The 26,004-nt window shown below is 40.1% G+C and overlaps 1 protein-coding gene across 3 annotated transcripts; it reads right to left on the bottom strand.

Moving 5' to 3' along the window:
* Window positions 1-1,303: 1,303 nt before the first annotated feature.
* On the bottom strand, window positions 1,304-24,729 carry ASPDH (aspartate dehydrogenase domain containing). Of its 3 annotated transcripts, XR_015696458.1 has the most exons (8): window positions 24,647-24,729; window positions 23,123-23,267; window positions 21,635-21,719; window positions 20,176-20,325; window positions 19,515-19,741; window positions 18,123-18,262; window positions 15,084-15,199; window positions 1,304-2,632 (listed from the first exon to the last, which is right to left on the bottom strand). XR_015696458.1 is itself a non-coding variant. In XM_087713692.1 (7 exons), exons 1-7 carry the CDS (start codon window positions 24,699-24,701, stop codon window positions 2,601-2,603), a joined length of 834 nt encoding a protein of 277 aa, XP_087569818.1. In that variant the 5' UTR covers window positions 24,702-24,706; the 3' UTR covers window positions 1,304-2,600. The 3 variants fall into 3 exon arrangements, 2 of the variants coding, with proteins under 2 accessions (XP_087569818.1, XP_087569817.1); XM_087713692.1 differs by lacking the exon at window positions 15,084-15,199 and having other exon boundaries at window positions 24,647-24,706; XM_087713691.1 differs by lacking the exon at window positions 1,304-2,632 and having other exon boundaries at window positions 14,114-15,199.
* Between the last annotated feature and the right edge of the window lie 1,275 nt (window positions 24,730-26,004).

Raw genomic sequence — 26,004 nt, 5'->3', positions numbered from 1 at the left:
CCGACAATACCACAATTTAAAAGCAACTCAACAGACACACCATTCGAGTGGGGACAGGAACTCATCAGCCCTAGGTCTGTTGGAACAGCCAGGTCTTGAGGGCTTTGCGGAAAGCCTGGAGGGTGGTGAGGGTCCAAATTTCCATGGGGAGCTCGTTCCAGAGGGCCAGAGCAGCCACAGAGAAGGCCCTCCTCCAGGTGGTTGCCAATCAGCATTGGCCAGTGGATGGAATTCGGAGGAGGCCTAATCTGTGGGATCTAATCGGTCTATTGGAGGTAATTGGCAGCAGGCGGTCTCTCAAGTACCCAGGTCCAATACCATGAAGGGCTTTGTAAGTGACGACTAGCTTTACCCTGTAAAGTGGCTCTTGTCATTTAGTAGTTCAAACCCTCAGGATGGAAAATATGACAGACTGGCTCTGTGCAACTCCTGGAGAAAATCAGAAAAATAATCTTCCCTTAAGAAAAAAAATCATTTTTTTCTGATTTTTTTCTTTCAGCCTTTGAAGAGATTTGTACAAATATTTATTCAATGTTCTTGCTGAAAGTTGAAAGCCACATCTTGTCAACATATTTATTACTTCACCTATTTCTTCAGTTTGATTACAGAACAGTAGCAACAAATGAATTCTTGGCAGCTTTATCCCAAACCATCTTTTTTTGGAGGGGGGGAGGGGGATATGTGACAGTTAGTTTGAGACCTATAAGGATACATGAGGAACTGTCTTGTCCCAAATACATCAACCTGTCCCACCCGGTCAAGCAGGGAGGATACATTTCCCATCAAACAGTTTTGACTGGTGTGCTCTAGGAGGCCCTTCTCAGCTGCTTCCCCAACCTGTGGAACATCTTATCCTCAGAGATGAGGTCCCTCCCCATTCTTCTAGTTTCCCAAGTGTTAGGACCTGGCTTTGTCAATTAGCATTGGGGGTCGGGGCAATTCTCAAAGTACGGTACAGCCCTGGTGGTGGAGGCTTGAGGACACTCCTGCTGTCTTGTTAACCTCCTAGCCTTTTGAATGTTATACACTGATTTTTATTTTTACTAGGAATTTTAACTTGTTTTTAATTCTTTTTAATTTAGGTTTTTATTCATGTATTTATATGGTTTCTTATGCTGGGTAAATCACCTAGCATTATTTAGGGAAGATCAGTGGTATATAAATTTAATAAATAAATAATTTCTGAATATTAAGGATGTCCAGAAATTATTAATAAATCTTTTCCAAATATGAAGCACTGCAGTGTGATTTTTTTTTAAAAAAGAGAAAATTGTGATTGACAGTTTATTCAGCAGCAGTTCTTGATGGTCATATGGGACATTTATGCAAATACATACTTCATTCATTTGTGAAATGGTGAATGAGGAAAACGTTTCCCATCCTTTTGCCCCAACTTTCAAATCAACCCAGTTGCCCTCAATTATTTTGATATGTCTGAAACAAAGCATTTTACTGAACTTTTTGCTCACTTGGCTCACTTAATTGTTAACATTCTGTAGAAAGTGACAACAGTGGCCTTCTAGTGATTAGTGCAACTTTCTACATAAATGGGATATAATCTTCTCCTCCATCCCCAAATCACATTCTACCAGAAGAAAAAAAACAAAAACCCCTGAAACACACATTTATTTGTATTGCACCATTTTGTTTCTACCCTTTTAGGGTTGTTGTTGGCTTTTTTGTTTTGGTAAAACCATAAAACTTGGAAAGCATATATCTATTCTACTTCACAAAATAGGCAATGCAGCCTAGAAAAGGATAAAAACACATAAAACTGGATAATGAACTGAGTAGTGCATTAGTCTGCCATGTCCTGACCACTGTTTTATCCCATTTTAGTATTTGAACTTTTCACTATATACTCTTTGTTCTCTGGCCAAGTACGATTTTGTCCCCTTTAGAAATAAAAGAAATAAAGAAAAAGAAGCAAATATTTTCGCTTGTTGGGCGAGAATCATCACTTCTTTATCCACTGTGCCAGATTGTTGTCCTTTACTCATTATGTGGCATCCAAAAATTCAATAGGCACAAGTACTCCTAGTACCTTCCTCACAGCGTTGAACTACAATTCCCAGCAGCACCATCCAATGAAGGATGCTGGAAACAGACGCTCAGGAAGGCCACTATTTTAAGACATCAATTTTGTTGAAAATCTTCCTATTGAATTTCTGTTAGCCAGAAATTAAAAGGCACAGAAGTACCTTAGAGGCTACAATATAGTAACAGAAGTATTACTCTCTTCTCCTAAATCATGATTCTAGCAAAATATTATTCTTCACCATTTCCATTATTTCCTTTATTTCACATAATATCAGAAGAAGCCAAGCTTTTAAAAAGCAAGCAGAAACAGAGGGAAGTCAGGATCATTTCTTAGAGAAGGTAAGATGGATTCTATCATCGGCACCCAGAGTTGCAGTATAAAAAGGAACGGAGTGCTCCCTTCTTCCCCCCATCACATGCAGCAGGTGGTGCAAGGGAGTGCAGCAGGGAGAAAAAAGATCTTTAGACCAGGCAGTTTTTTATGGGAGGTCTGGGATCACCTCACAGTGTTCAGCCAAGGCCTGGCTTCGCCTGCCTCACGGGGCACAACCAACAGCAACTCACAAGGGAAAGCACCTCCTGAAGAAATACCCTGTGGGGACAAAAAAAAGAACATAATATCAGGGATCCAGCAGGGTCTCCTGTGAGTGAGCCTCTAACCATCATTCTCACCATCCCAGCACTATTCTCCAAGGTGTTTAGCTTTCTCCAAGCTTCATCCTAAAAATGCATTGTGGAATGCTGTTCAAAAGTAGGCAGAGATGTGGCTACTTAGAGCAGTCAATCAGTCAGTTTTTCTCCTTTTAGCAACTTTAACTTTTATATTCAGTTGGGTTTTCATTACATAGTATTTGGTATTGCTTATGTATCATATGTTATACTTTAGACAAATCACTTTGAATTCATAATATGGAAGTAAAACAAGAAGAAGGAGGCAATCACATCATTGACTACCACCCCATTGGTACCTGAGGTCAGCTCCACCACCAGTTGGTGCTGGTGCCGTCAGTTTGGAGTCAAGATTGCTGAGACACAGCAATCCAGTGGTGACACCTCACAGGAAGAGACAGAAAACCCAGCCCTGTCAGGGACAACTGCTCGATGGGTCTATGAGATAAAGGGAGAAAGGAGCTTGGCAGAGCAAGCAGATTAAGCTGGCAAGAAGGTGAAAAAAAACAATTCTGAAATGGCCAGGCGAACAGGATGGTCTCACATCATAGTAAGCAGCTCCCAGCTTAGTCAATCTATCAGTGAAGAAGCGCCAAAGACAGCCACAGAGAAAAGATTAGCAAGCATGCCTCAAAATGCTACAGCACAATGTCATTTTTAAATTATAAGATGCCTTAAGCAATGAGGCATGAAGGTGAGGGAGGAATCAGTAAAGATAGTTAGGAAGAGAAGGAGAACACAAAAGTAGAGAATGACAGAAGCTTGTTCTTAAGAAAAAAAAATAGAATGATTAATTTAGAGCTAGAAAAAGTAAAGGGATAGGAACTCCTTATCTTTGTTTATCCCACCAAATGGCTTCAAACCCCACACTCTGAAGAGCTGCCATGATGACATTGAGATCATAGTTCCCTGTCCCCAGAAAGCTACGGTGTGGATTCCACCTGGCATCAGGAGCCAGCCTGTGGGGGTGGGGGGAGAGGAAAGATATCACCAAACAAGGTTTGGAAAAAGAGGAAGGGCCTCCCCTAAGTATCAGGGGCACATTTGAAATACTTAAGAGTATGATACAGACACTCTCACAAATGGTTGCACTGTAATCATGGCTGATCCAATTGCTAAAAAGTTATTTAGGAAGTATCTTTCTTTATACCCCATGGAAGCTACCAGTATGATCCCTATTACAATCCTTAAATTACTTCAGCCTTTTTTGTTTTCTGAAGAGGCAGGCTTTTCTATAAAAAAAGTACTAAATTGCAATGACCTGTCATCTTTATTTTATCAGATGCATACATGAGACTCTAAGAGCCATTTTGGAAACACAATTGATGCTGGAGCTGATACATCACAGCATATTACTTGGAATAGTAGGGAATGTTCCTGAGTTGCCATGAACAACACACTGGAGACCTCAAAAATAAGATAAAGGACAGGCCACTATGCTTCACTTCCATCTTCTTTTCTTGCCTGCCTGAGCAGTCAGACTGTAGCCTCCTTGAGGGGAAAGACTTATTTCCCCTGAAGTTATAATGTGCCATGCCCATTGGCAGTATTGTGCTATTATTTTTCTTATCTCCAGCTTGTCCAAAATAAGATGTGTGGGTTTTTAAAGCATGCATTTCATGTATTAACTTTTTGTTTATTTCAAGCTGGCAAAATCTTATACTCCAGGGAGCTACTCCTGGAAATATATTGAGAATAAAGGATGTACACTTCTTTATATACAGCTGGTGCCTTGGCTTTTCCAGAGACTTATGATACTCTAGGGAAGCCTCAGAGACTCCTACTTGCCCCAGAATAAGATTGTATAAATGAACAATAAATCAACCAACCCAGACTGCACCAGATTCAGTATTTAAGAGGCCTACTTGTAGCTTACACCTGCTTCCACTGAAATATTGCTGAATCTAAGATATTATCTTAATTGTACTAAACAATGTGTCATAATTACCAATAGTTTTAAATGAATACACAAAAAATCCCCAGCCACACATGCTGGAATAGTCTATTTTATTTAACCAGGGTAAAATCTTCCTTATCCATCAGACCTGCTTTGCCCTGAGCACAATTAGTCAATTTCCAGAGAAACAAAAGAAGGCAGTGTCCCTTTCAGGCGCTTGCAAATGCAAACAAAAGCAAAAAGAGATGGAGCCATTTTTAGTATTTTTAAATAGCTTTTTCTTTTTCTTTTTTAAAAAAAGAGGGAAGCCACTTTATATTACTGAAGGAGATTTGACAAGCTCAATATCCATCCACTACTATCAGGAGACCTGCAGAGTTTGCATTAAATAAGCAAGGAGACCTGGAAGGGCATAAGGAGAGTTGGCTCCAGCAATAGGAGTACTTTATGGGGGTTCCCTAAGATAAAGCTTATGTATAATTCATTTCAAGCACAATTCCACATGGAACTTGGGAGTCTATAGCTCTCATGATTCTCAAATGGAAAAAGTCCATGAAATAGTTTCACTCCACCTCTCTTGTCAGTTAAGATTGTTTCACAGAAACTAAAACCAATAATCACCATCCTTCTTCCTAAGGAAAAGATGGAATCCTGAGACTGAATATAGACAAAATATTTAAATTAAATTAAATCATTATTTCAAACTCCATCCTTCTCCACTTTCCTAAAATGATTCTGGGATATACAGAAGCTATTTTAAACACTTCTCACTGAACAGAGCTCCAATCAATTCAAGGTGCTAGTTGTCACCTACAAAGCCCTTCATGGTATTGGATCTGGGTACTTGAGAGACCGCCTACTGCCAATTACCTCTACTAGGCCAATAAGATCCCATAGATTAGGCCTCCTCCGAATTCCATCAGCCGGTCAATGTCGACTGGCAACTACCCGGAGGAGAGCCTTCTCGGTGGCTGCTCCGACCCTATGGAACGAACTCCCTGTGGAGATTCGTACCCTCACCACCCTTCAAACCTTCCGCGTAGCCCTTAAAACCTGGCTGTCCTGACAGGCCTGAGGCTAAAGACTTCAACCCCACCCGAATAGTATGACTGTTGTGCTTTTTAACGATGTATTGTCTTCATGTGTATAACTTGTTTTGTCCTTCCCTCCCCCTGAATTGTGAGCCGCCCTGAGTCCCCTCAGGGAAAAGGGCGGCATACAAATAAAGTTAAATCCAAATCCAAATCCAAATCCAATCGTATTTCTGAATAAATGTTCAACTAGTAGACTTACATCAGACATTCCTGGGGGAAGGATATTGCAAAATCTCCATTCCCACCCCACTCTGGGGCCAGCCAGAGGTGGTATTAGCCAGTTATCTGAACTACTCAAAATTTCCACTACCAGTTCTCCGGAACCTGTCAGAACCTGTTGAATTTCATCCTGGCGCAAAGCATGCTATATTGTCATAAAGGTTGGTTGTTGATGTTGTTTTAGTGTTCTGAATCAAGTTATCAAGTTCCACCTCAGTCCAATCAATTATATTGCTGTATAGCGAATAACAGGAACTTGCCCAGATATTATTTTAATAATGTTTCCATCATTTAGCTTTGATTTTAATATTTTACAAACTCATGCAATATATTTGGTTGAAGTACTTTCTTTGATTTGATTCTGTAATAAAAGAATAAATTCTTCCAAAATTATGAAATATTTATATCTTTTTGGTGCTCTCATTTTTATCAAATCTTCATTATTAAGCTACCGGTATATTCCCTTATCTTCAACAATTTTGCCTGCCTTTATAGCTATAGTTGCACACTTGTTGATACTAAATCACATTCCAGTATCTTTATTGAACCCTTCTATGCTTTTTAATAAGGAATCTAGTTCAACCTTTGGTTTTCCAAATAAATTTAAAGCATCCAAATACAGTAAATGCAAACTGCTTACTCATTCTTTGGCCAAGTCATAAACCACAGTTTGTTTTGTTCCAAATTGTCAGTGGGGCCATTGATAGTACAAAGAGTAAAGATGATAATGAATCAACTTGAAAAATTCCATGTTTCATTTCAACCTCTCCTAACTCTTCCATATTAGCCACCAGCTTTGTTTGTCAAAGCATCATTGAGGTTTTCATAAATTGCCAAATTTTTCTGCTGATTCAAAAAAAAATCAAATAATCAAATATCTTTTTGTATTCTAACCAGAGCAGGGTCAGACAAAGGCCTGGATGTGGCCAGGGCACTGTTTAAATGCCCAGGTCTGATCCAGGCCATAAACAATCTCCTCCCCCCCCCTTGAATTCCTTAAAACTAATCTATCAATCATAACTATTTTTATGTCTCCTGGTAGAGTATTAAATGACTGAGGAGGTGATGATTACAACAGAACTATTTATTAACCAGAACACAATCAGTAACAGAACAATAAACAACTCCTGTGTGACAGCTATTTATATGGTAGCTGTCAGACGGGGAGCCAATAGGAAGGTTGTGCTTGTCCCACCAGCCAGCAGGCACATCTCAGCCAATCAAGATCTTTTCTGTATTTCTTGACAGCCGCCTGTTGTATCTCCGAGGACACAACACTCCTTTCCCCCAGACTGCACATACGTAATCTTGCAGATAGGCAGGTCTCTGGCGTATGGGCTGAGATTGTCTTAATATGGGTGTGTCCAGTGACGGAGGAGGAGTGTGATCTCTATTAGGAGAGTGGATAGGAAGAGCTACATTGACAGGAGGCCTGTCCCCCAATGCTAAGCCTGTGTCAACAGGTGAGTCATCCGCCGAGATCGCAATGGGAACCGCTCTCTCGGCTTCAACAATTAATGGTACATCTTGCCAGCAGGTGGCATCAGGGTTGTCGACGGAGGCCAATCTGGTCTGCAGGCTTGGGGCCTCCTCCGTGTTGTGGCAGTACAGCTGGTTCACATGGCACCACCAATGTCTCCCATCAGTGAGTTGGACTCTGTAGGAACAGGGCCCGGTTATCTGGGTAATCCAGCCTGGTAACCATTTGGTTCTCCCGCAAAATTCTGAGCAAATACCCCTCCCCCACAGCAAACGCTCTGGGTAGGTCTAATGTAAAGGAGATATAAGGGGAGTAAGAGGGGTGGAGCCTATCTAGTGTGGTACGTAGCTGGCGGCCCATGAGAATTTCAGCAGGACTTTTACCAGAAGTAGGGCAAGGTGTGATATGTTGGGTCATAAGGTACGTTGCAATCCTGATGGACCAGAGTATTGTTCCCATTCAGCTTATTGCCTCCTTAGCCGAGTGCACAGCATGTTCAGCTAACCCATTCCCTGCCAGGTGATATGGTGCTACCAAAGCATGCCAGATACCCAATCCAGCTAAATACATTTGGAAATTAACTGAAGTGAATTGTGATCCATTATCAGACACTAAAGTGTCTGGTAGACCATGTGTTGTAAAAAGCCTGTCTATCACTGCAATGGTTGCTTCGGATGTGGTGCAGCGCATGGGAAAGAGTACCACCCATTTTGACAGGGCATCCACTATGACAAAAATTGTTTAGCCAGCAATTGGACCCATGAAATCAATATGAAGTTGACTCCATGGTGCAATGGGCATGTCCCATTCCCTGGCAGGAACGGTGCCAGGTTCCAGGCGGACTTGCTGGCAAGAGGGGCAATGTTGCACACAGCTCGTGATGTCGCTGTCCATAGAGGGCCACCAGATATAGCTGCGGCCTAGAGACTTCATCCACACTATACCTGGATGACCCTCATGGAGATGGAGTAATATGTGCTGTCACAACACTGTCAGAAGCACGAGGCAAGAGCCCCATAACAAACACCCTTGCATTACCAACAACTCCTCCCTACATCGGTAGTATGGAAGGAACTGAAGGTCTCTTTAATATGGTGGCCATCCTCTGCATACCAAATCAAATACTCGGAGAGGACGGTGTCCCTCAATGAATATTGAGCAATATCGGTAGCTGATAGGGGCATGTTAAGAACTTCAACTAAAAAGATAGTATTTGAGGGGCCGGGCCTGTTACTAAAACGAGTAATGGGCAGCGCCTCAGAGCATCACATGCCCCATATGTTTTCCTGGTCTATGAATTTTTTGATAAGAATAAACAGCCAGAAATTTGCCGACGTGAAATGCATGGGGAGATGACCAGTGGCGTGGCCCGATCCCCTGCTAAGATTCCCAGAAGCGGTTTATGGTCAGTCACTAAATGTAATGGACGGCCATAAAGGTAATGGTGGAAATGTTTTACTCCCTCAATGGCTGCTAGGGCCTCTTTATCAAGCTGACTATAATTATATTCAGCCTTTGATAAAGTGCGGGAGTAAATGGCTATAGGAGCATCTGTACCGTCAGGATAGATAGGGCCTCTTTATCAAGCTGACTATAATTATATTCAGCCTTTGATAAAGTGCGGGAGTAAATGGCTATAGAAGCGTCCGTACCGTCAGGATAGACATGGCTTAAAACAGCCCCAACTTCAAAAGGGGAGGCATAACAAGCAAGAATCAGGGGGAAATGTTCATTATATTGTACTAGCATAGGGGCCAAAGTTAACAGCTTTTTGACAGCCGCGAACGCATGCACTTCGCGGCTAGTCCAGACCCACTCAGCGGAGCTGTCCAGCAATTTAGTTCTGTTGGATTGCACAGGAGCTGAGATAATAGCCTCCACTTTAGCTGGAGTAGGGTGAATCCCATGCTGGTCTATCAAATACCCAAGGAACTCCACCGAGGCACCCCTAGCTTGCACTTGGAATGTTTCAGCCTGAGTCTCGCTCATGGAAACGGCTGAAAACCAGCAGCTTTTCGGTGACACCTGAGTGACCATCCGCAGCAATCAGGACATCGTCGAAATAAGGAATGACCCTGGTAGTGCTATGGAGCACTCACTCCATTAGGCTTTGAAACAAACCTGGGGACATGCTAACCCCATACTGAAGCCAGCGACATTTAAAAGTACCGCGGTGAGTTACGATTGTCTGCGCAGCCGCAGCTTCCTCATCTATTGGCAATTGCTGGTAGGCTTGTGCCAAATCCAGTTTGGCGAACACCTTACCTTGGCCCAGTGAATGTAATATTTGCTGAACCACTGGAACAGGGTATGGATGTTCCTGCAATGCCTTATTTAAAGTTGATTTATAGTCCGTGCAGATTCTTATCATGCCTTTGGCTTTTAGGGGAATTATAATAGGGGTTTCCCACTTTGCGTGGTCTGCAGGTTCTAAAAACCCCTGCACTAATAATTTGTCTATTTCTGCATCCACTTTCTCCTTTAATGTTAATGGAACTCTATATGCTTTAAGGTGAATGGGTGCCATCTGTGGATCAAGGTTGAGGGAAATAGGAGTGCCCTTATATTTCCTGAGGGAGGAATCAAAAACATCGGCAAACTCCTGAGTCAAAGAGTCAAATTCGTTCCCCAGTAGGGTCGAATGAATGCCAGAAATGGAAAACCCTAATGTTTGGAACCAATCAAGACCAAGTAACGAAGCCAAAGGCTTTGCTACTATAACAAGGGACAGGTGCCCTTGGAAATGGCCATACTACACAAGGAACTGGCCACAGCCTACGATGGGAATAGAGTTGCCCTGGTAGTCCCTCAAATGGCATTGGGTAGACAACAATTGATGGCGCTGTAGACTTTGCAAAAAGTGGTGCAAGTGTCCCAGGATATTATAGATTTAGCCGATCCAGTATCAAGTTCCATGGTACAGGGTTTGCCCTCTGAAGAAAGCTTGAGGTGAATCTTAACGCGACCACCCAACACCGAAGAGGCAGAGTCAATAGCCCATTTAGAGCGGTCGTCGTCATGGTTCCCAATAGCAAAACAGTTCTGATGCCTGACACCAGTTTTGACATTACCATGGCGGTTAGAAACAACAGAACCCTGGTTATCAGGGGGCCCAGCATGGCATACACTCACTATATGGCCGTTTCTCCCACAATGGCAGCAAATGGCAGATTTAAATCTACAGTTAGACCTAAGGTGTTTACCACCGCAGCTTAAACACCCTTTCCAGTCCTTTTTATTGCCAACTCCCCTCTAATCAAATAGCTTGAGGCGGCTGATGTCGAGATCCACCTCAGAATCAACATCTTCAGTTTCATCCTGGTGGTGGATGGAGGAAGCCATTGAGGGAAGATTAGCAGCCATTTGATAATGATGATGTATTTCAGATGTAGATTTCAAATGATGATGTATTTGATAATGATGTATTTCAGATGTAGATTTTTTTTGACCATCTCTGTTGCTCGCGCTTCATTCATGGCAATTTTTAACGTGAGCTCAGACCTAGATAGAAGCCTTCACTGCAGGAGCATATCTCTGAAGCCGTAAATGAATTGTTCTAGCAGTGCCTCATCCAGGTCCCCAAATTCACAATGGATGGCAGCAGCCCTCAGTGAGGCAATGTATCTCCCTCAGCTTGGGTACATTTGCTGAACAATTGCCTGAGAACAAAATGAGATGGCGTTGGGGCGTAGTATTTCTTGACAGCCATTGGTTGTATCTCCAAGGACAGAACACTATTATTATTAATAGGAATATGCTCAACTTTCACCACACACACACACACACACACACACTCGGGGAGTGGGGTTTAATTTTATCGATAATATAATTCCAAAGAAGGGGAACTATGAGAATTTTGTCATTCTTCTAGATCTTTATTGGACAGGTAGAAACCAATGAAAATAGATGGTTTTGTAAATGCAGTACACAAGTCCTAAAGTGTGTAGGCTTTAAAGGTGGCAACCAGCATGTTGAATTGTATCTTGAAGTTAACTTTTAACCAATGTAGATCCTGGAGATATTTATATGGGAACATCGATTTAGCTTCATTCAGCTGCAACATTTTGGACATTTGAAACATCTGATTAATCTTCAAAGGCAACTCATATAGAGTTTGTTACAATAGTCCAAAAGTGTAGGAGATGTTCTAGATGTATAGCAACCCACCATTGTAACTTTTTAAATGGTATATTACATTGTTGAATTTCTGTCTATAAATGACAGGCTCTGGTAAGAAAAAAAAGGCAATAGCTCTTAATCTACGTATAAGCAGCGTGCTATGAGTACAGATATGTTCAAGGACACATTTCTCGAGGTCTGCATAGCTTCTAGCTCAACCTGATCTTATCATTTAATCTTTTAATTTAAAAAAGAAAAACAAATAAATAGAAAAGGGAAATGCTTTTAAATGCCAGGTTTTACAATCACCTTTATTTACAAGAATGCCCCCGGCATAGGCAAACATTCTCATAAAATAAAAAATGTGGATATAATTTCAGTCCAGCACTTTGCTTGGAAATGTGTCTACTTACTATGGAGGCAGAGAACATCCAGCTAAACAAGATAAAGTTTCTACAAATACTACTAATAGCTTTTATGCCATTGTGGCAGCCATTTTATGAATAAATGAGCTTCCATCAGCCATTTTGTCTGTATTTATGACATGCTGACAAAATTCTAACTACACCTATCTATCCAAAAGAGTTGCTACCTTTGTCTTAATTTCATACAATGCTGTAAAATGCTGAAAAGGCATTCATTCTTTAAAAGTTTCGTTAAATAGATAAAAAATCTCCTCTGAAGCTAAAATGCTGAAAAGGCACTCATTCTTTATAAAAGTTTCCACAAATTCTGTACATAAATATCCCTTTTGAAACTGAGAGAGATCTGGATATGGCCAGTGCATTTTTGGCAACACCGTAGTAGTATTTTATTCCCACTGCTTTCTAGGGTGCTTTTCAGCATCTCAGTCCAGCCTAAAATTTCTGAGCTTAGTCAAGGTCAGCTGAGCAGTAGCACCTGCTTAAATTTTCACATTTTGAATTTTGGAATTTGCAACCACAGCATAGATGAAGGATGCTAAATTGGTGGGACCTGCTTTGAAACATGAAGTAATGTTGCAATAGATAGACAGACAGACAGACAGACACATACATATACACACTCTCTCAAGGATATTGGGTAGCACGGAACAATCTTTTCAGACATCCTCTAGCTATTTTTCTCCTTTGATGTTTGAAATAAGTGGGATGTCTCATAACTTAATAGACAGCAAAGTGTTTTAATTTCTTCATCAAGCAGTGTTATTCTGAGTCCTATAATAACATTAAATGACCATTATCACTATGTAATAGCTAATTTAGGAGATCTAAAGCTCTCCAAATTTTACCTATTAGGACCTTCAGGTTGACTTAATAAAGTTGCTGCCCTAAAGACTGTGAAATTGCTTAAGTTGGGTACTAATTATGTCCTGTATATTTCAAGTCACACCTAGGATTGATGGAACAAAGAAGCTCATAATGGCAGATTTCCTTATAAAAATTATTCAGCTGAATGACAGCTTCAAGTTAAATACTAATTATGTTAAATTAAAAAAATAGAATCAAATGGAATTTAATAATTAATGACTTTATTCCATTTAAATGGATAAATTAAGAAAAGAATATAAAGGAGTCTTCCTGTGTAAGCATATAAATACTTGGGAAAATAGATTTTAAAAAAGCAGTTTTCCGCCATTATTGTTTTTATAAATGACTTAAGATGGTGAACATGCCTAGTAATCTCCTATTGTCCTCCTGTAAAGTGTGTTGGGCTGAGAGAAAGGGACTGGTACAAAGTCACTCAGCCAGCTTTCAGGCCTAAACCTGGTTTTTGTAGCCTTAGCCAATAAGTAATTTTTGTTGTTTGTGCTTCTCTTAACTAGCATCATGCATTCACTATGAGACTGGCTGACCTTCTCGTGTTGCAGTTAAGTATCACCAAGTGTCATTCCCCACCTCTCTAACCAGGATGTCCTTTCTTAAATCTGAGAGCTGCATTTGGGCCTATCATTGGTATGCATCTTGCAGTAGTGAATAGGATCAGGATAAGAATTACATTTGAATTAACTCTCTATACTAATGAATAAGGAGAGTGGTGCCTCATGTGATTACGATGCTGGGTTGAAAATTTGCAACTCACATTTGAAACCCAAGTGCTATTGTGTGACTGGATAAACTCCCGTCATTTGCTCCAGCTCCTACCCACCTAGCAGTTCAAAAGCGTAAAAACATGAGTATAAATAGGTACCATTAAAGCTCATTAAAGGGACATGAAAAGAGCTTCCTGCTGGGTGTCTCCTCAGGCAACAGCGAGTTACTGGGTGATCTTTTCACCCTGGAAGTATAGTAATGAATAAAATTTTATTATAAACTAAACTCAAATATAATAGATTAGATTATCTGTTACTCGTGAGTTTTATATTTCTTCCACCTATTATATTAAATATGACAATTTGGTAACAACTTTGGGAGGCATTCATAGCTTTGTAAGGCCACATGGGGGCCCTTGGATTTCAGGACTTGTAGTTCTGCTCTGTTCTAAAATGCTCAGAATTTCAGGAGAAGCTCCCTTGAGACATCCCTCTGATAAGAATAATGCAACCTGCTCTCAAATAACATATTGTCAGATCTTTAAGCATCCAGCTAAAAGCAAAAATGATATTCCTAAGCACAATTGTCACCGTGCCTCTTTAACAAGATTTATTGCAAAGAATGAGATAGGATTGCAAGAATTCCAGCAACTGAACTTTGTCTCATTTGAATCAGTTTATCCCCATGTCACATTTATTATTTTTTGTAAATCACTCAAGGCAGCTGGCACACACAATACTACTTTCTCCTCCTATTATCCCTGCAACAACAAACCTGTGAGGTGGATTGGGCTGAGAGAAAGTGACTAACCCCAAGTCACTGTCATGCATAAAACCTCTCTCGAACTCAGTGTCTTCCGGTTTCTTGCCTAGTGGTTTACCCACTCAACCAAACTGGCTTTATTTTTGTAGACAATGTAAGGAACCCAGAAGGATGATAGAATCAAAAGCACTGTCAGCTTGGAAAGCAAAAGCCATATTTAGGATAGTATTCTCTAGTGAACTTATCCAAGTTCACTAGAGATATTGGACTACAGCCCCCAACAATGCACCCAATCAGCTACTATGCTGAGCAGGAATGATAAGAGATGTACTCCTAACACATCTGGAAGATGCCATATTGGGAAATACTGATTTTGAGGAAATAGACAAAAGCTTATGAGTTATTTTATTAGCTTCTCAGAGGTGGTATTCACTGGTCTGCTCTGCTTCGGGTGAACCGGTAGCCACGGCTGTGAGAGACTCTGCCCACCTGCCCCAACATAATGCACAACCTTCTATACATGTGCAGAAGGTGGCGTGTGCACTCACATTTGCAAACCGGTAGGGAAGGTAAATAAATCCCACCATCGCAACTTCCCTCATTTTCAGCACTGCTTCAGTTCTGTGGACCTCTACTCTCAAAATTCTCAGCAATCATTCTGCTGGTTAAAGGGGTCTGCACACTTGCAAGGTGTTCAGACTGGAGAAAGTTGATTTATTTGACTGACAAACTGAAACCATCCAAGATGTATGAGTAGGTTTCTTCTGCTTCCTTTAATGAGATGCTGCTACCTTTCTTGGTCTTCCCATTCCATTGTAATTACTTCCAGATATCTTCTGTAAATCCTCTTAGGAAGAAATCTCATAAACTCAGCATAGGTAGACTCGGCCTCCATGCCCTTGGCATGCTATAGGAAGAAAAAGGTTACTGGTTTTACGGGATTTCCCAAACCTGATTCTTAGCCAAATCCCTTATAATTGTCTAAAGCAAAAGTTTGGTTCAGTATCTAAACAAATCAATTTCCTCAGCCAGTTCCTCTTTTCTAAAAATATTTAAATTGGGCCCTTTTCAAAAACAAAACTGAACTTTTGAGAAATTGAGTAAAAAGTTATATGGCAAGTGTAAAGTCCTTGACTTGCAACAGGCCAAAAGTCCTTAACCTATGACTAGCCAAAAGTTCTCGACCTATGACCTGTCAGCCCAGTAACAAAAGGACAGCTCTCATTAGCTGAGACACGGCTGGCTGAAGCAGGACTTTTACTGCATACCTATTGGTTGTTCTGCTTGGCAGCTCGAGTACAAATAGCTGTCAAGCAGAGTGTGGTGCTGAAGTTGTTCTACAGGTGTTGTGTTGCTGTTGAATCAATAAAGTATTGTTTTAAGGTTACCTCAGAGTGTCTCTTCCATTAGTTGACCAGAATTCAACAGCAAAAAGGGAAGAATTTTTTGGTTTCTGATTTTAAAAAGAACTTCACAGAAGCTAACACATTCTTTAACTTCACTGATCAAGTTATCCTAAGGAATAGTGAAAACTAAAACATTTAGGTAGAAATATTCTTTAAGATTAATTTTTATTTTAACAATGTGGGAAGTTAAGTCTATTATCTCTGGTGATTATTGCTTCTCTACAATTGTTTCAATCCTTGTATATTTTATGCAAATGGCTCCTTTTCACATTAGAGTTGCTTCTATATTAAGAATAAGCAATTTGTGAACTACTTATAACCTTACCTTTTCTTGCTTATTTTCCTAAAATGCTGTATGTGATTTAAACCGCTTTGTGTCTTTAATCCCCTTTGCCATTGTCTCTATTTTTTTAAAGTAAAGTTTGATTCTATTTATCTCTTTTAAAACTGATTCCTCTCTCCATGTAGCAGGTTGCAAAGGAAGCCTTAGTTCTTAGCTACAATTCTCAGTTTTATAGAGAGTGACATTTCTACTAGGTGCACCTAACTATTTCACCTACTGAGATTTGGGGAAGAATATCATGGCTTTGGGGGCGGGGAGTTTAAAGCTCCCATCCTTTTGTCACAGAGGTTAAATCTTGCTGCTTGATTTTGTCCCAAATATTTGAGGAAAGATGACTGAATTCAGGGGGACCTTTCCCCAAGTAGGGTTGCAACACTTACTTTTCAGTTTTTATTATTTTATTTTAAGATTAATATCCCGTCTCAAAGTGGATTACATGAGAATCTCCCTTTATTTATCCCCACCGCAATGACCTTGAAGTAGATGAATTGAATCCAATGATGTTCCATTCATAATATCTGAAATCCCCAGTTTAAAGCTAATAATTTAACCAAGATATATATATAGATATACAAAAAAAAGTGCCAAGCTTTGAACTATCATGTCAACGGTGGATAATCCTGAATAGGATTCATACCTCACATGGAATCTGCCAGGACTCTGTGTATAAATGGGGCATAGTATCCTCCCCTTAGTGTATATGTACGTTCCCAATTCATACTGTAGTTCATATTGTGTCTGGCTGTAAACTAAGGGTATGAACCAGTCCAGTATTTAATTTAAAAAATATATAAATGCTGTGCTTCAATGGTTAAATGTTGTAGATGTTAATATTTGAACATAGATCTTTTTAACATTTATATTTTATGGTGTTTTATTAATCTAGGTGAAATGTTAATAAATATTGCTAGTTCATGTATGATATGCCATATGCTAAATAAATTTAACCACTATACCACACTTTCTCTCCGTCTATGTTTTCTTAAACTGACTCCTGATCACTATTAAGTAAGGTTCAAAGATCATGCAAAGTAAGAAACAAATAATATACAACTTAAATAAAGGCATAACCAAGAGATGTGGCATTCTACTCATTAGAGTAATATTCATAATAGGAACAATTTTCTAATTGCTTCCTTATAGCAATTATTTTATTATATAATTATATAATTCCTCCAGTGGTGCAAATAGGATTACTGTATGCCTTGGTGCCCAAGTCAAAAGCCCAGGAATCACATCGCTCTTTCCAGAAAGAGAAAGAAAGAAAGAAAGAAAGAAAGAAAGAAAGAAAGAAAGAAAGAAAGAAAGAAAGAAAGAAAGAAAGAAAGAAAACCAAAACAATTTAGATATGGTATAATAACTTAAGTTGTCATGGGAATGCCAAGACTTACTTTCTACATTATTCTTTCACCTTAATTTTTAAAAGCATTTAAAACTATCCTTAATGGTGATCAGGAATTAGTTAAAATCAGGGACCAGCCAATAGTGTTCCAATAACCCCTTTATAATTTTTTTCTAAAAATACAAGGATGTTTATTTCTTGGTAAAATAAATAGTTCCGTAAAAGGAGACACCTATTTTATTCAAGATCTCAAGTGATCTATTCCAACTGCATCAGTGACTACATTGCTGTAACAAAATTAGTTTAGAGTACCTAGCAAGGTAGTCTGATATAAACATAGATAGGGATGTTGTATCCTTAAGGATTTGTGTAGAAAAGCATATTTAGCTGATGATATACAGTAGTTTGTAATTGCAAATCTAATGTTGAAATTGCCACATCTGCACATCTATCAAAGTTACACGTTCAGGGTAATATTCAACTGGACTTCCCCAACTTGTTGCCTTTTAGAAACACTGGACTTAGATTCACCCAATTCCGTCTGAAGTGAGATGAGTGATGCTAGGTTAGATTTAGGAAATGACTATCCAGCACAGTTGGCATGAAAGATTGGGGAAAGCTAAGTTCCAACCAAGAATTACAGATACTGTTTTAATCAAAATCAGAACCGGAACAAACTGACCTACAATCTAGATGATGGATTCATAGATTCTGGATAAGGGAAGGTTTTAATCCTTACCCAATAGGCTGCTCCAGAAAGTAGCAAAGGTGGCTGACCCCGTGACAGCCCCACAAGCAGCTGGGTTCTTGCGACTGGTGCTGACTGAGAAGCCCCCTGGGCCTGTTGCTTCAATCATCACCACATGATAGTTGGGAAGGCTGCAAGATAAAATTGTGTTCAATTAGACCAGAAATTTAGAAGAAAAATGACACAAAGCCATGAGTTTGCTGGCACATGCTTCATACCAGTGGGTCTTCAATTTGACAACAAAGATGTGTGGATGTCAACTTCCAGAATTCAGTAGCCCAGGGGATCACCAAACTTTCAGACCTCAGGGACCACTAATTTCATAATTTTAAATTCCGCGGACCACTATTATGAATTTTTTAAAATAATAAATAGTATTTAGTTCAATATAAAAATGCAAATAATTTTTCTACGGACCACCAACATTTTCTCGTGGACTACCAGTTGGTGACTGCTGCACTAGCCAACATAGTGCCTGGGGAATTTTGGAAATTAAGGTCCACTCATCTTAAAATTGCCAAGATTGAGAGACACTACATCTTTTACATCTTTGGGTGGGAGAGACCTACCACATTGGAGATCATGTCTTGAGCACTTTCAGAAAATGGATACCATGATATTTGTGTCCAGTTACAAAATATCAATTTATCAAAAATATAACACCAATTGTAGTCCTCAGAATATTAGCAGTTAGCAATAGCAGTTAGAATTATATACCGCTTCATAGGGCTTTCAGCCCTCTCTAAGCGGTTTACAGAGTCAGCATATTGCCCCCAACAACAATCTGGGTCCTCATTTTACCCACCTCGGAAGGATGGAAGGCTGAGTCAACCTTGAGCCTGGTGAGATTTGAACTGCCGAACTGCAGATAACAGTCAGCTGAAGTAGCCTGCAGTACTGCACTCTACCCACTGCGCCACCTCGGCTCTAGGGAATATTCCCTAGATATATGAGTTTTCTTTAAAAAGAAATAATAATACCAGGAGTGTCTACAGTGTATGGTTAAAAAAAGGACAAGGTCGTTATTTCTACATGGTGAGCAAAGCTACTCCTTTTTATGACTATCATGGAAATCATCTTGACTTTTCTGACACATAGGGCTGCCAGTTCTGCTTGGTATTTTCCCAAACAAATCTCTGGGCTTTTCCCCCCATTCATTTCTTTTTTTCTGAGAATGCCTGCAGGCCCTATTTGGGAAACAGGAGAAGTTTTGTAAATAAAGATAAGGCATGTAGGCTTTTCATTTAAATTTTAAAAGGCTGAAATAAACTTTTTTTATAACAAAAGAAACCCAAATAAAAACCAGGGGTGCAAGATGTGCATTAGAGACTAAGAGAGGGATTCATGGGTACCAAGCTGCTTACCCTTTAGCTCAAGACTTACTTGGGATCTGCTACAAGGCAACCTTTCACACCATCAAAGCCCAGACTTGGAGCAGCAATGCAAGCTGCTGCCATTGTGTTGACATTGTTGGGGGCCAGAGGACATAGACTCCGCACAGGGCCATTGTACAGCACCTTTCTTTCCTCATGGGCTCCCTTTGCAAGCTCCCCAAGAGACCCACCCAACCGGAAGCTGTCTGGGTGTTTAGTCATGGTGACTGTTAATGCCTAGAAAAGACAAAATGGAATCTGGGAGAAATCACAAATCCTTAAATATCCCTTTCTTTAGCCTTTTAATAGTAGAACCCTAATGCAAAGATTTCCACTTCTGAATAAGAATGTGCCTTACATTAAATCAGAGTATTAATTCCCCCCCGCCATAATTTCTTGGCTGAAAGTTTTCCAGTATTTCAAACTGGAGTTTTCCACATCTGGATTTGATGATGTCAGTAATTTTTCAAATATTTATGTCCAAATTTTCTTTTATCAACATTTTCTCTTAGGCTAAGGTTTTCTATCTGGACTAGAGTACAACTCCAAGATTTCAGTTGCAATAACTGCAGTTTCTTTCCAGATTGGCAATTCTGGAGTATGCAGCCCCACTTTTTATAGATATCAGTAGCTTAAGGAAGGCTACCTTACTCCATTTCTATAGGCATTACCTGGAGCATCCCTGCATCATCCAACTTTTGAATGTCTTGACCACCCCATAGAGCCCCACTGGGGATGTAGAGAGTATGACCCGTCCTTTTCGCCACTTCACGTAATCTAAGCTCAGTGTTCACATCTGCTAGGGCTGTTGGTGACCCGACCTAGAGGACATGGAGACATTTGCACTGTTGATGGTGCAGAGTCTGGGAAAGGAGTGCTTCAGGACAATATTTTTACTAGCTTTCTCCAATTATTATTGAGTACAGAATAATTTAATTTAGTAATACAAAGGAGAAGGATACAGAGACCGAGTACAAATAGCATACTAAGTGATAATGTGATTTATTTCATTTAGACTAGCCTTTCACATGCTGACATTCTAAATATGCAGATTTTAAGTTCAAGATTTCTCATTAATGGCCATCCTTACAAGGAATTCTGGGAGTCAGACTATGTATCTAGAAAACGCCATGTTTGGAAATGTTAATTTAGATTTACCACATTTTGTAATCCAAATTAATATCCACCCTTACTGAGACTCCAAGGGTTGTCTCAAACATTTGTCAAAATTTAATGGCATAATTTTCTACCATAGAAAACATTACCATAAGTCTTTAAAAATAAACTTAACATAAAATAAGAACAGATAAAACATCAAACTTTCTCCCAAAACACCAGAACAAATAGCAAATCCTGTCCCTGCCTATGTACATGACATAGCCATGCACAATTTGCATTATTGTTTCACTCTCTATGATCATTGATCCCTTCCAAAACATTGAATGGTCTCTGATCACCCAAAGATTCCCTATTCCTGCTAGAAGCCATGTTTTAGAGTGTTTTGCATATCACATTTGGAGCAAGATGCTCCATTGGTTGAGGCAGGGTGAAGATAGGCTAAAGTGTGAACATAGTCTTTTCACTGCTAGCTAAATATTCATTTAATAAATTGATTCCTTCAAAATGCCTTAGAGGAATATACACTGAAGTGAAGAATGTCTCCAGCAAGTTTTAGCTTTGACTAGTCAGAAAGAAATTTGACACCATTCAATATCATTGTTTTTAAGTAAACCCTTAAACTGGTCTCTCCAGATGTGATGCAATTGCAAATATCCAAATCAGCACCTTCTGTGCTAGTTTCAAATTATAGGGGCTATAAACCCAACACATAGGGAAGAGTGTTGGCTAGGCTGGCTGGAATTCCAAGACCAATATATCTGGAGTGCATTCATTGGTGGAAGATATTCTAATCTAAAGGATTAAAAAGGCAGACAGGCAAGGAATCCTGGTCGAAGGCTAGAGATAATATTTCATCAGATATGTTTACAGCAATAGTATAGATGGATACATTTTTTCATTCAATCAAACAAAAAGATGCATTTCGCCTGTCCACTTTTAAATATATTTGGAAAAAATAAAAAAATATGCTGATGCTGCCTGCCTCTATCTGTAGGCAGCTGTAGTCCTTACCATAAAATCTGCAGCTTTAAGGAAGAAGTCCCCATAATCCTGGACAATGCAGGGATGTGCCACTTCAACAATGACATCTGGATGGCTTTGGAAATAAGCAACAAACATAACAACTAAAGGCTAGCTTGATTAAACCAGTGCAGTACCTAGATAACAATCCATTTCTCCTTCATTTTAAGCACTGAAAAGTATTTTTAATGGACCAACCCTTGCACTAAATCTCAAAAAATAATGGAATTCTTCCATAAGATCCCATGAGATTCTTACATGCCTTGAAGTTCAGCCTTTCTCATCTTGATTGACCCACAGGTATTCAGTTACAACTCCCCATTATTCCCCATCCAGTAGGGTAGTGGTGATGATAACGGAAGTCTAGACATCTTGAGGGCATCACATTTAGTCAGAGAAGATCGGTTTAATCACAGAATCTTCCTCACCCTGGGGAATGCTGAATTATTTTGATCAACAGTAGCACTCCAGGGCTGTTGTCAAGTATCCTCCCTGGCCCTGCGTAGAAATGCTAATGTTGGAATGTGGGATTTTTTACTGAATACATCTTTATTAGATTTGTATTTCATCTTTCAAGGCAACTAAGAAAAGTGGGGAAAAAAGCAAAATATAACAATCAAATCCTAAAGGTAGGTGGGTCAAACATCAACCCAGTCAGTCAGAACAAATAAATGTGAGGCAATTCTGCCTAGGTTTGCAGTAGCTCTAACAGTCAATTTACAAAACCAAGTATCTGTTTGAATAAAAATACCTTTGAATGCCAGTAGAAGGTCATCAACTTCCCCTGGCAAGAATGCCAATAAAGAACATGTCTTCTCAATGAGAAAAACGTAATGATTTTGAGAATAAAACCTGGCAACATTGTAAATCGTCCATTGAAGTCATGTTTAATAAAAAAAATCAGTTTTTATAGAGATAATCCATACAGTGTATAGTTTGGTATCTGATGATTATAATTCATTAAATAATATGGCACCTTTTCTCCATTCATAGAATTGCCTCCTCAATTTTTTTCAATAACAAAAATCCTGTGAGATAGGCTGAGAGATGAAGATGTTTCCCAAATCACTCAATGACATGAGAGATGACTTGAATTTGGCCCTAACATCTTAATAACAGCATTTTACTGGCTGCTAAACAGGTGGGAAGCATTCCGACTAACTACATTAATTTTTTGTACTGAATTTGATTTTTGTACTGCAGTAGCCCAAGCAGAGTACTCAAAGGTTGAATGTGGCTCTCAACTCAATATAAGTAGTCCTTAACTTACAAACTTTGCATATTGAAAATCAGCTGGGAAGATTGAAAATGGTGATCACATGATCCGAAATTTTTGCAACCATTATTAATGTAAGCCACTTTCCAAGCACCCCGATTGCAATCATTTGACCATAGGGATGTTGCAATGATCTGAAGTATGTTGACAGATCATAAATAATTTTTTTTCTGTCTTCACTGTGAAAGGGCTTGTCTGCTCACCATTGTGAAAAATCTGTCAACTTCTCCAACCTCAGCCCCACTGGTACAGTGCCCTCCATCTTACTGGCATCCCGATTCCAAACAAAAGCCAATTCCAAACCATGTTGGAAGCCTTCATCCTGAATTCGTTCTGTCAGATACTGGCCTGAAGATTGAAAATGAAATAGTAATTATCACCACTGTGGACTTAACTCTCTCATGCACCTGTTATGCTCCAGATATGGGAGAAAAATACACTCATAAAATTCTGGCATATTGGGGAGTGACTCTGTGTTAATAATTTCCTTTGTTTAGATTAGAATCTCCAATGATTTGGGGGGCTCTTATGCGCTGGTTAAGTTCATGCATGTCAGGTTAAGATATAACTTGCCTAATCATGATTTATGGAGCAAACTATAATATGCCCAAACATAAATCATGGTTTATATAGCACTAAGCCAAAACCAAGCAAATCACATTATAGCTTAGTACAATGGATGTGTTTTATGAGCTTCAGGAAAGATTTGTTTGACCACCATTGGAAACAGAATGCTGAGCAATACATTAATCTTTTTTCTGATCCAGCAAAATAAACCTTATGTACTTAGGGGAAAAAGCACATGTACAAGAAGATAGAGGCTTGTTTTATTAGCCCAAAGCAAAAATCAATGAAAAAAATCAGAAGCGGGTGGGAGGAGGGGTTAGTAGATCCTGACAGTTACAGTAAACTAATCAAAACTGAAAGAACAGTTTGGCATTTGCTCCAGGTCAAAATCAAGACCTAAGAAAAAGCCTGGGTTTGAAAAATATGAGAATATGAGTCTTTGGAGAAAACCATTTGACCGCCTCTAGTGCAGGAGTGGGAAATTTTGTAGTAGCTAAAAGCTGAGCTGTTTTTATATAGGGCAGGTGATGTGATAACACAGGGTGGGGCCAATGTTTGCAGAGATTTAAGGCACATATTATACCCCTTAATCTCCCTCAGACCACTGCAAGTTTTTAAGGGTTAGCATAGATATATTAAGGCTCTGCAAAGTCCTCAGGAAGTTGTCCCCCCACCCTCTTTTCTTCCCTGAAGAACCAAAGCATTTGGCCAATTATAGCAGTGCTCTGGGGAATGGCAGATAGCGACACTTGCTGCCAGTAGGTTATCAAGCTGTGAGAAATGTGACACATCCTAAGGGAGTCTTGTCTTCCCCTATCATCCACCCAATGTCTCCTCTGCCCCTATTAAGGGCAGTTGCCTGCTGCCTTTCCTGGAAAGATGGTACGTACAGGATTGGCAGAAATTGGCCAACCAGGCTCCATTCAAAATGCTTGTAAAAATCAAGGTATCTTTCCCAAATCCCAATTCAAATGTTTTAGAAAACACATTGATTTGTTAAAATCAGTTTTGAAGTAAAAAGACACCCATGTTTTCACAAATATTGGGCAATCTTTCTGTAAGTAGGTGCTCATAAAAAAAACTACACGTTGCTTGTCTACTAGGAGACTCAGTGAATGGAGAGACTGATAAGACAAATATGGTTAAGAAATGCTACTTACCTAGATGTCCATAGCCCACAATTCCAACCCGCCTCTTCCTTTTGTCTCCAAACATTGGGCCTGCTGTGAGACAAATAGTCACAGAAAGTGTTATAGTTTGCCTGACAAAGATAGAGCAGAGACTGAGATATTGCACTGGATCCCATATTTAGGCCCCAGGGTATTTCATGTTTATCTAGCCTTTTCTTGTGAAGCTCAGGCTACCTGTGTTCCTGCATACAATTGTTTTCCCTTGTAAAGTAGCTTATAAGTCAAGGGAATGCCACAAATCTATCCAGGGATTTTCATGGCTGAATGGGGATTTGAACCTAGATATCTTTCTAGTTCAAGGCTCTGACTTTAATATGCAAGCTTGGCTATCTAGTAAAACCATCTTCTCTGTACTTGGGAAAGAGGAAAAGATATTGCAGTTAACGTGTACAATGTGTGTTGATGTTGATGTTGATGTTTATTGGACTTGTATGCTGCCCACTACCGAAGGACTCCGTGCAGCTTACAATAAACAAGGGAAAGGGATAAATAAACAAAACAACACTTTAAAAATACACGACATTCACAGTTACCGTGGGGCTGGATATTTCGAAAGCCCCCTGGCCTGCTGGAGCAGCCAGGACTTAACGGCTTTGTGGAAGGCCGGGAGGGTAGTAAGGGTCCAGATCTCCATGGGGAGGTCGTTCCAAAGGGCTGGAGCTGCAACAGAGAAGGCTCTCCTCCGAGGAGTCGCCAGCCGACATTGGCTGGCAGATGGAATCCGGAGAAGACCTAACCTGTGAGATGTAATCGGTCTATGGGAGGTAATCGGCAGGAGGCGGTCTCTCAGGTACCCAGGTCCGATGCCATGTAGGGCTTTATAGGTAACGACCAGCACCTTGAAGCAGGTCCGGAGACTAATGGGTAGCCAGTGCAGCTCGCGGAGGATAGGTGTGACGTGGGTGTACCTGGGTGCACCCACAATCGCTCTCGTGGCTGCGTTCTGGACTAGCTGAAGTCTTCAAACACTCTTCAAGGGCAGCCCCATGTAGAGCGCATTACATTAATCCAGTCTTGAGGTCACAAGGGCATGAGTGACTGTCTGAAGGGCCTCCCGATCCAGGTAGGGTCGCAATTGGTGCACCAGGCGAACCTGGGCAAAGGTCCCCCTGGTCACAGCCGACAAATGGTGTTCTAAAGTCAGCTGGGGATCCAGGAGGACTCCCAAATTGCGAACCCTCTCTGAGGGGTGTATAATTTCACCCCCCAGCCTGAGAGATGGAATACTTGGCCAATCTTTGGGAGGGAACATCAGTAGCCACTCGGTCTTGTCTGGATTGAGTGCCAACTTGTTTACTCCCATCCAGACCCTAACAGCCTGGCACATC

This window comes from Thamnophis sirtalis, unplaced genomic scaffold, assembly GCF_051295495.1.
Source record: "Thamnophis sirtalis isolate CommonGarterSnake01/CBP01778 unplaced genomic scaffold, rThaSir2_p1.2 scaffold_4, whole genome shotgun sequence".
Classification (NCBI taxonomy): Eukaryota; Metazoa; Chordata; class Lepidosauria; order Squamata; family Natricidae; genus Thamnophis; species Thamnophis sirtalis.
Note: the sequence above shows the minus strand (reverse complement) of the source record. Positions and strands in the feature narration are given on the sequence as shown.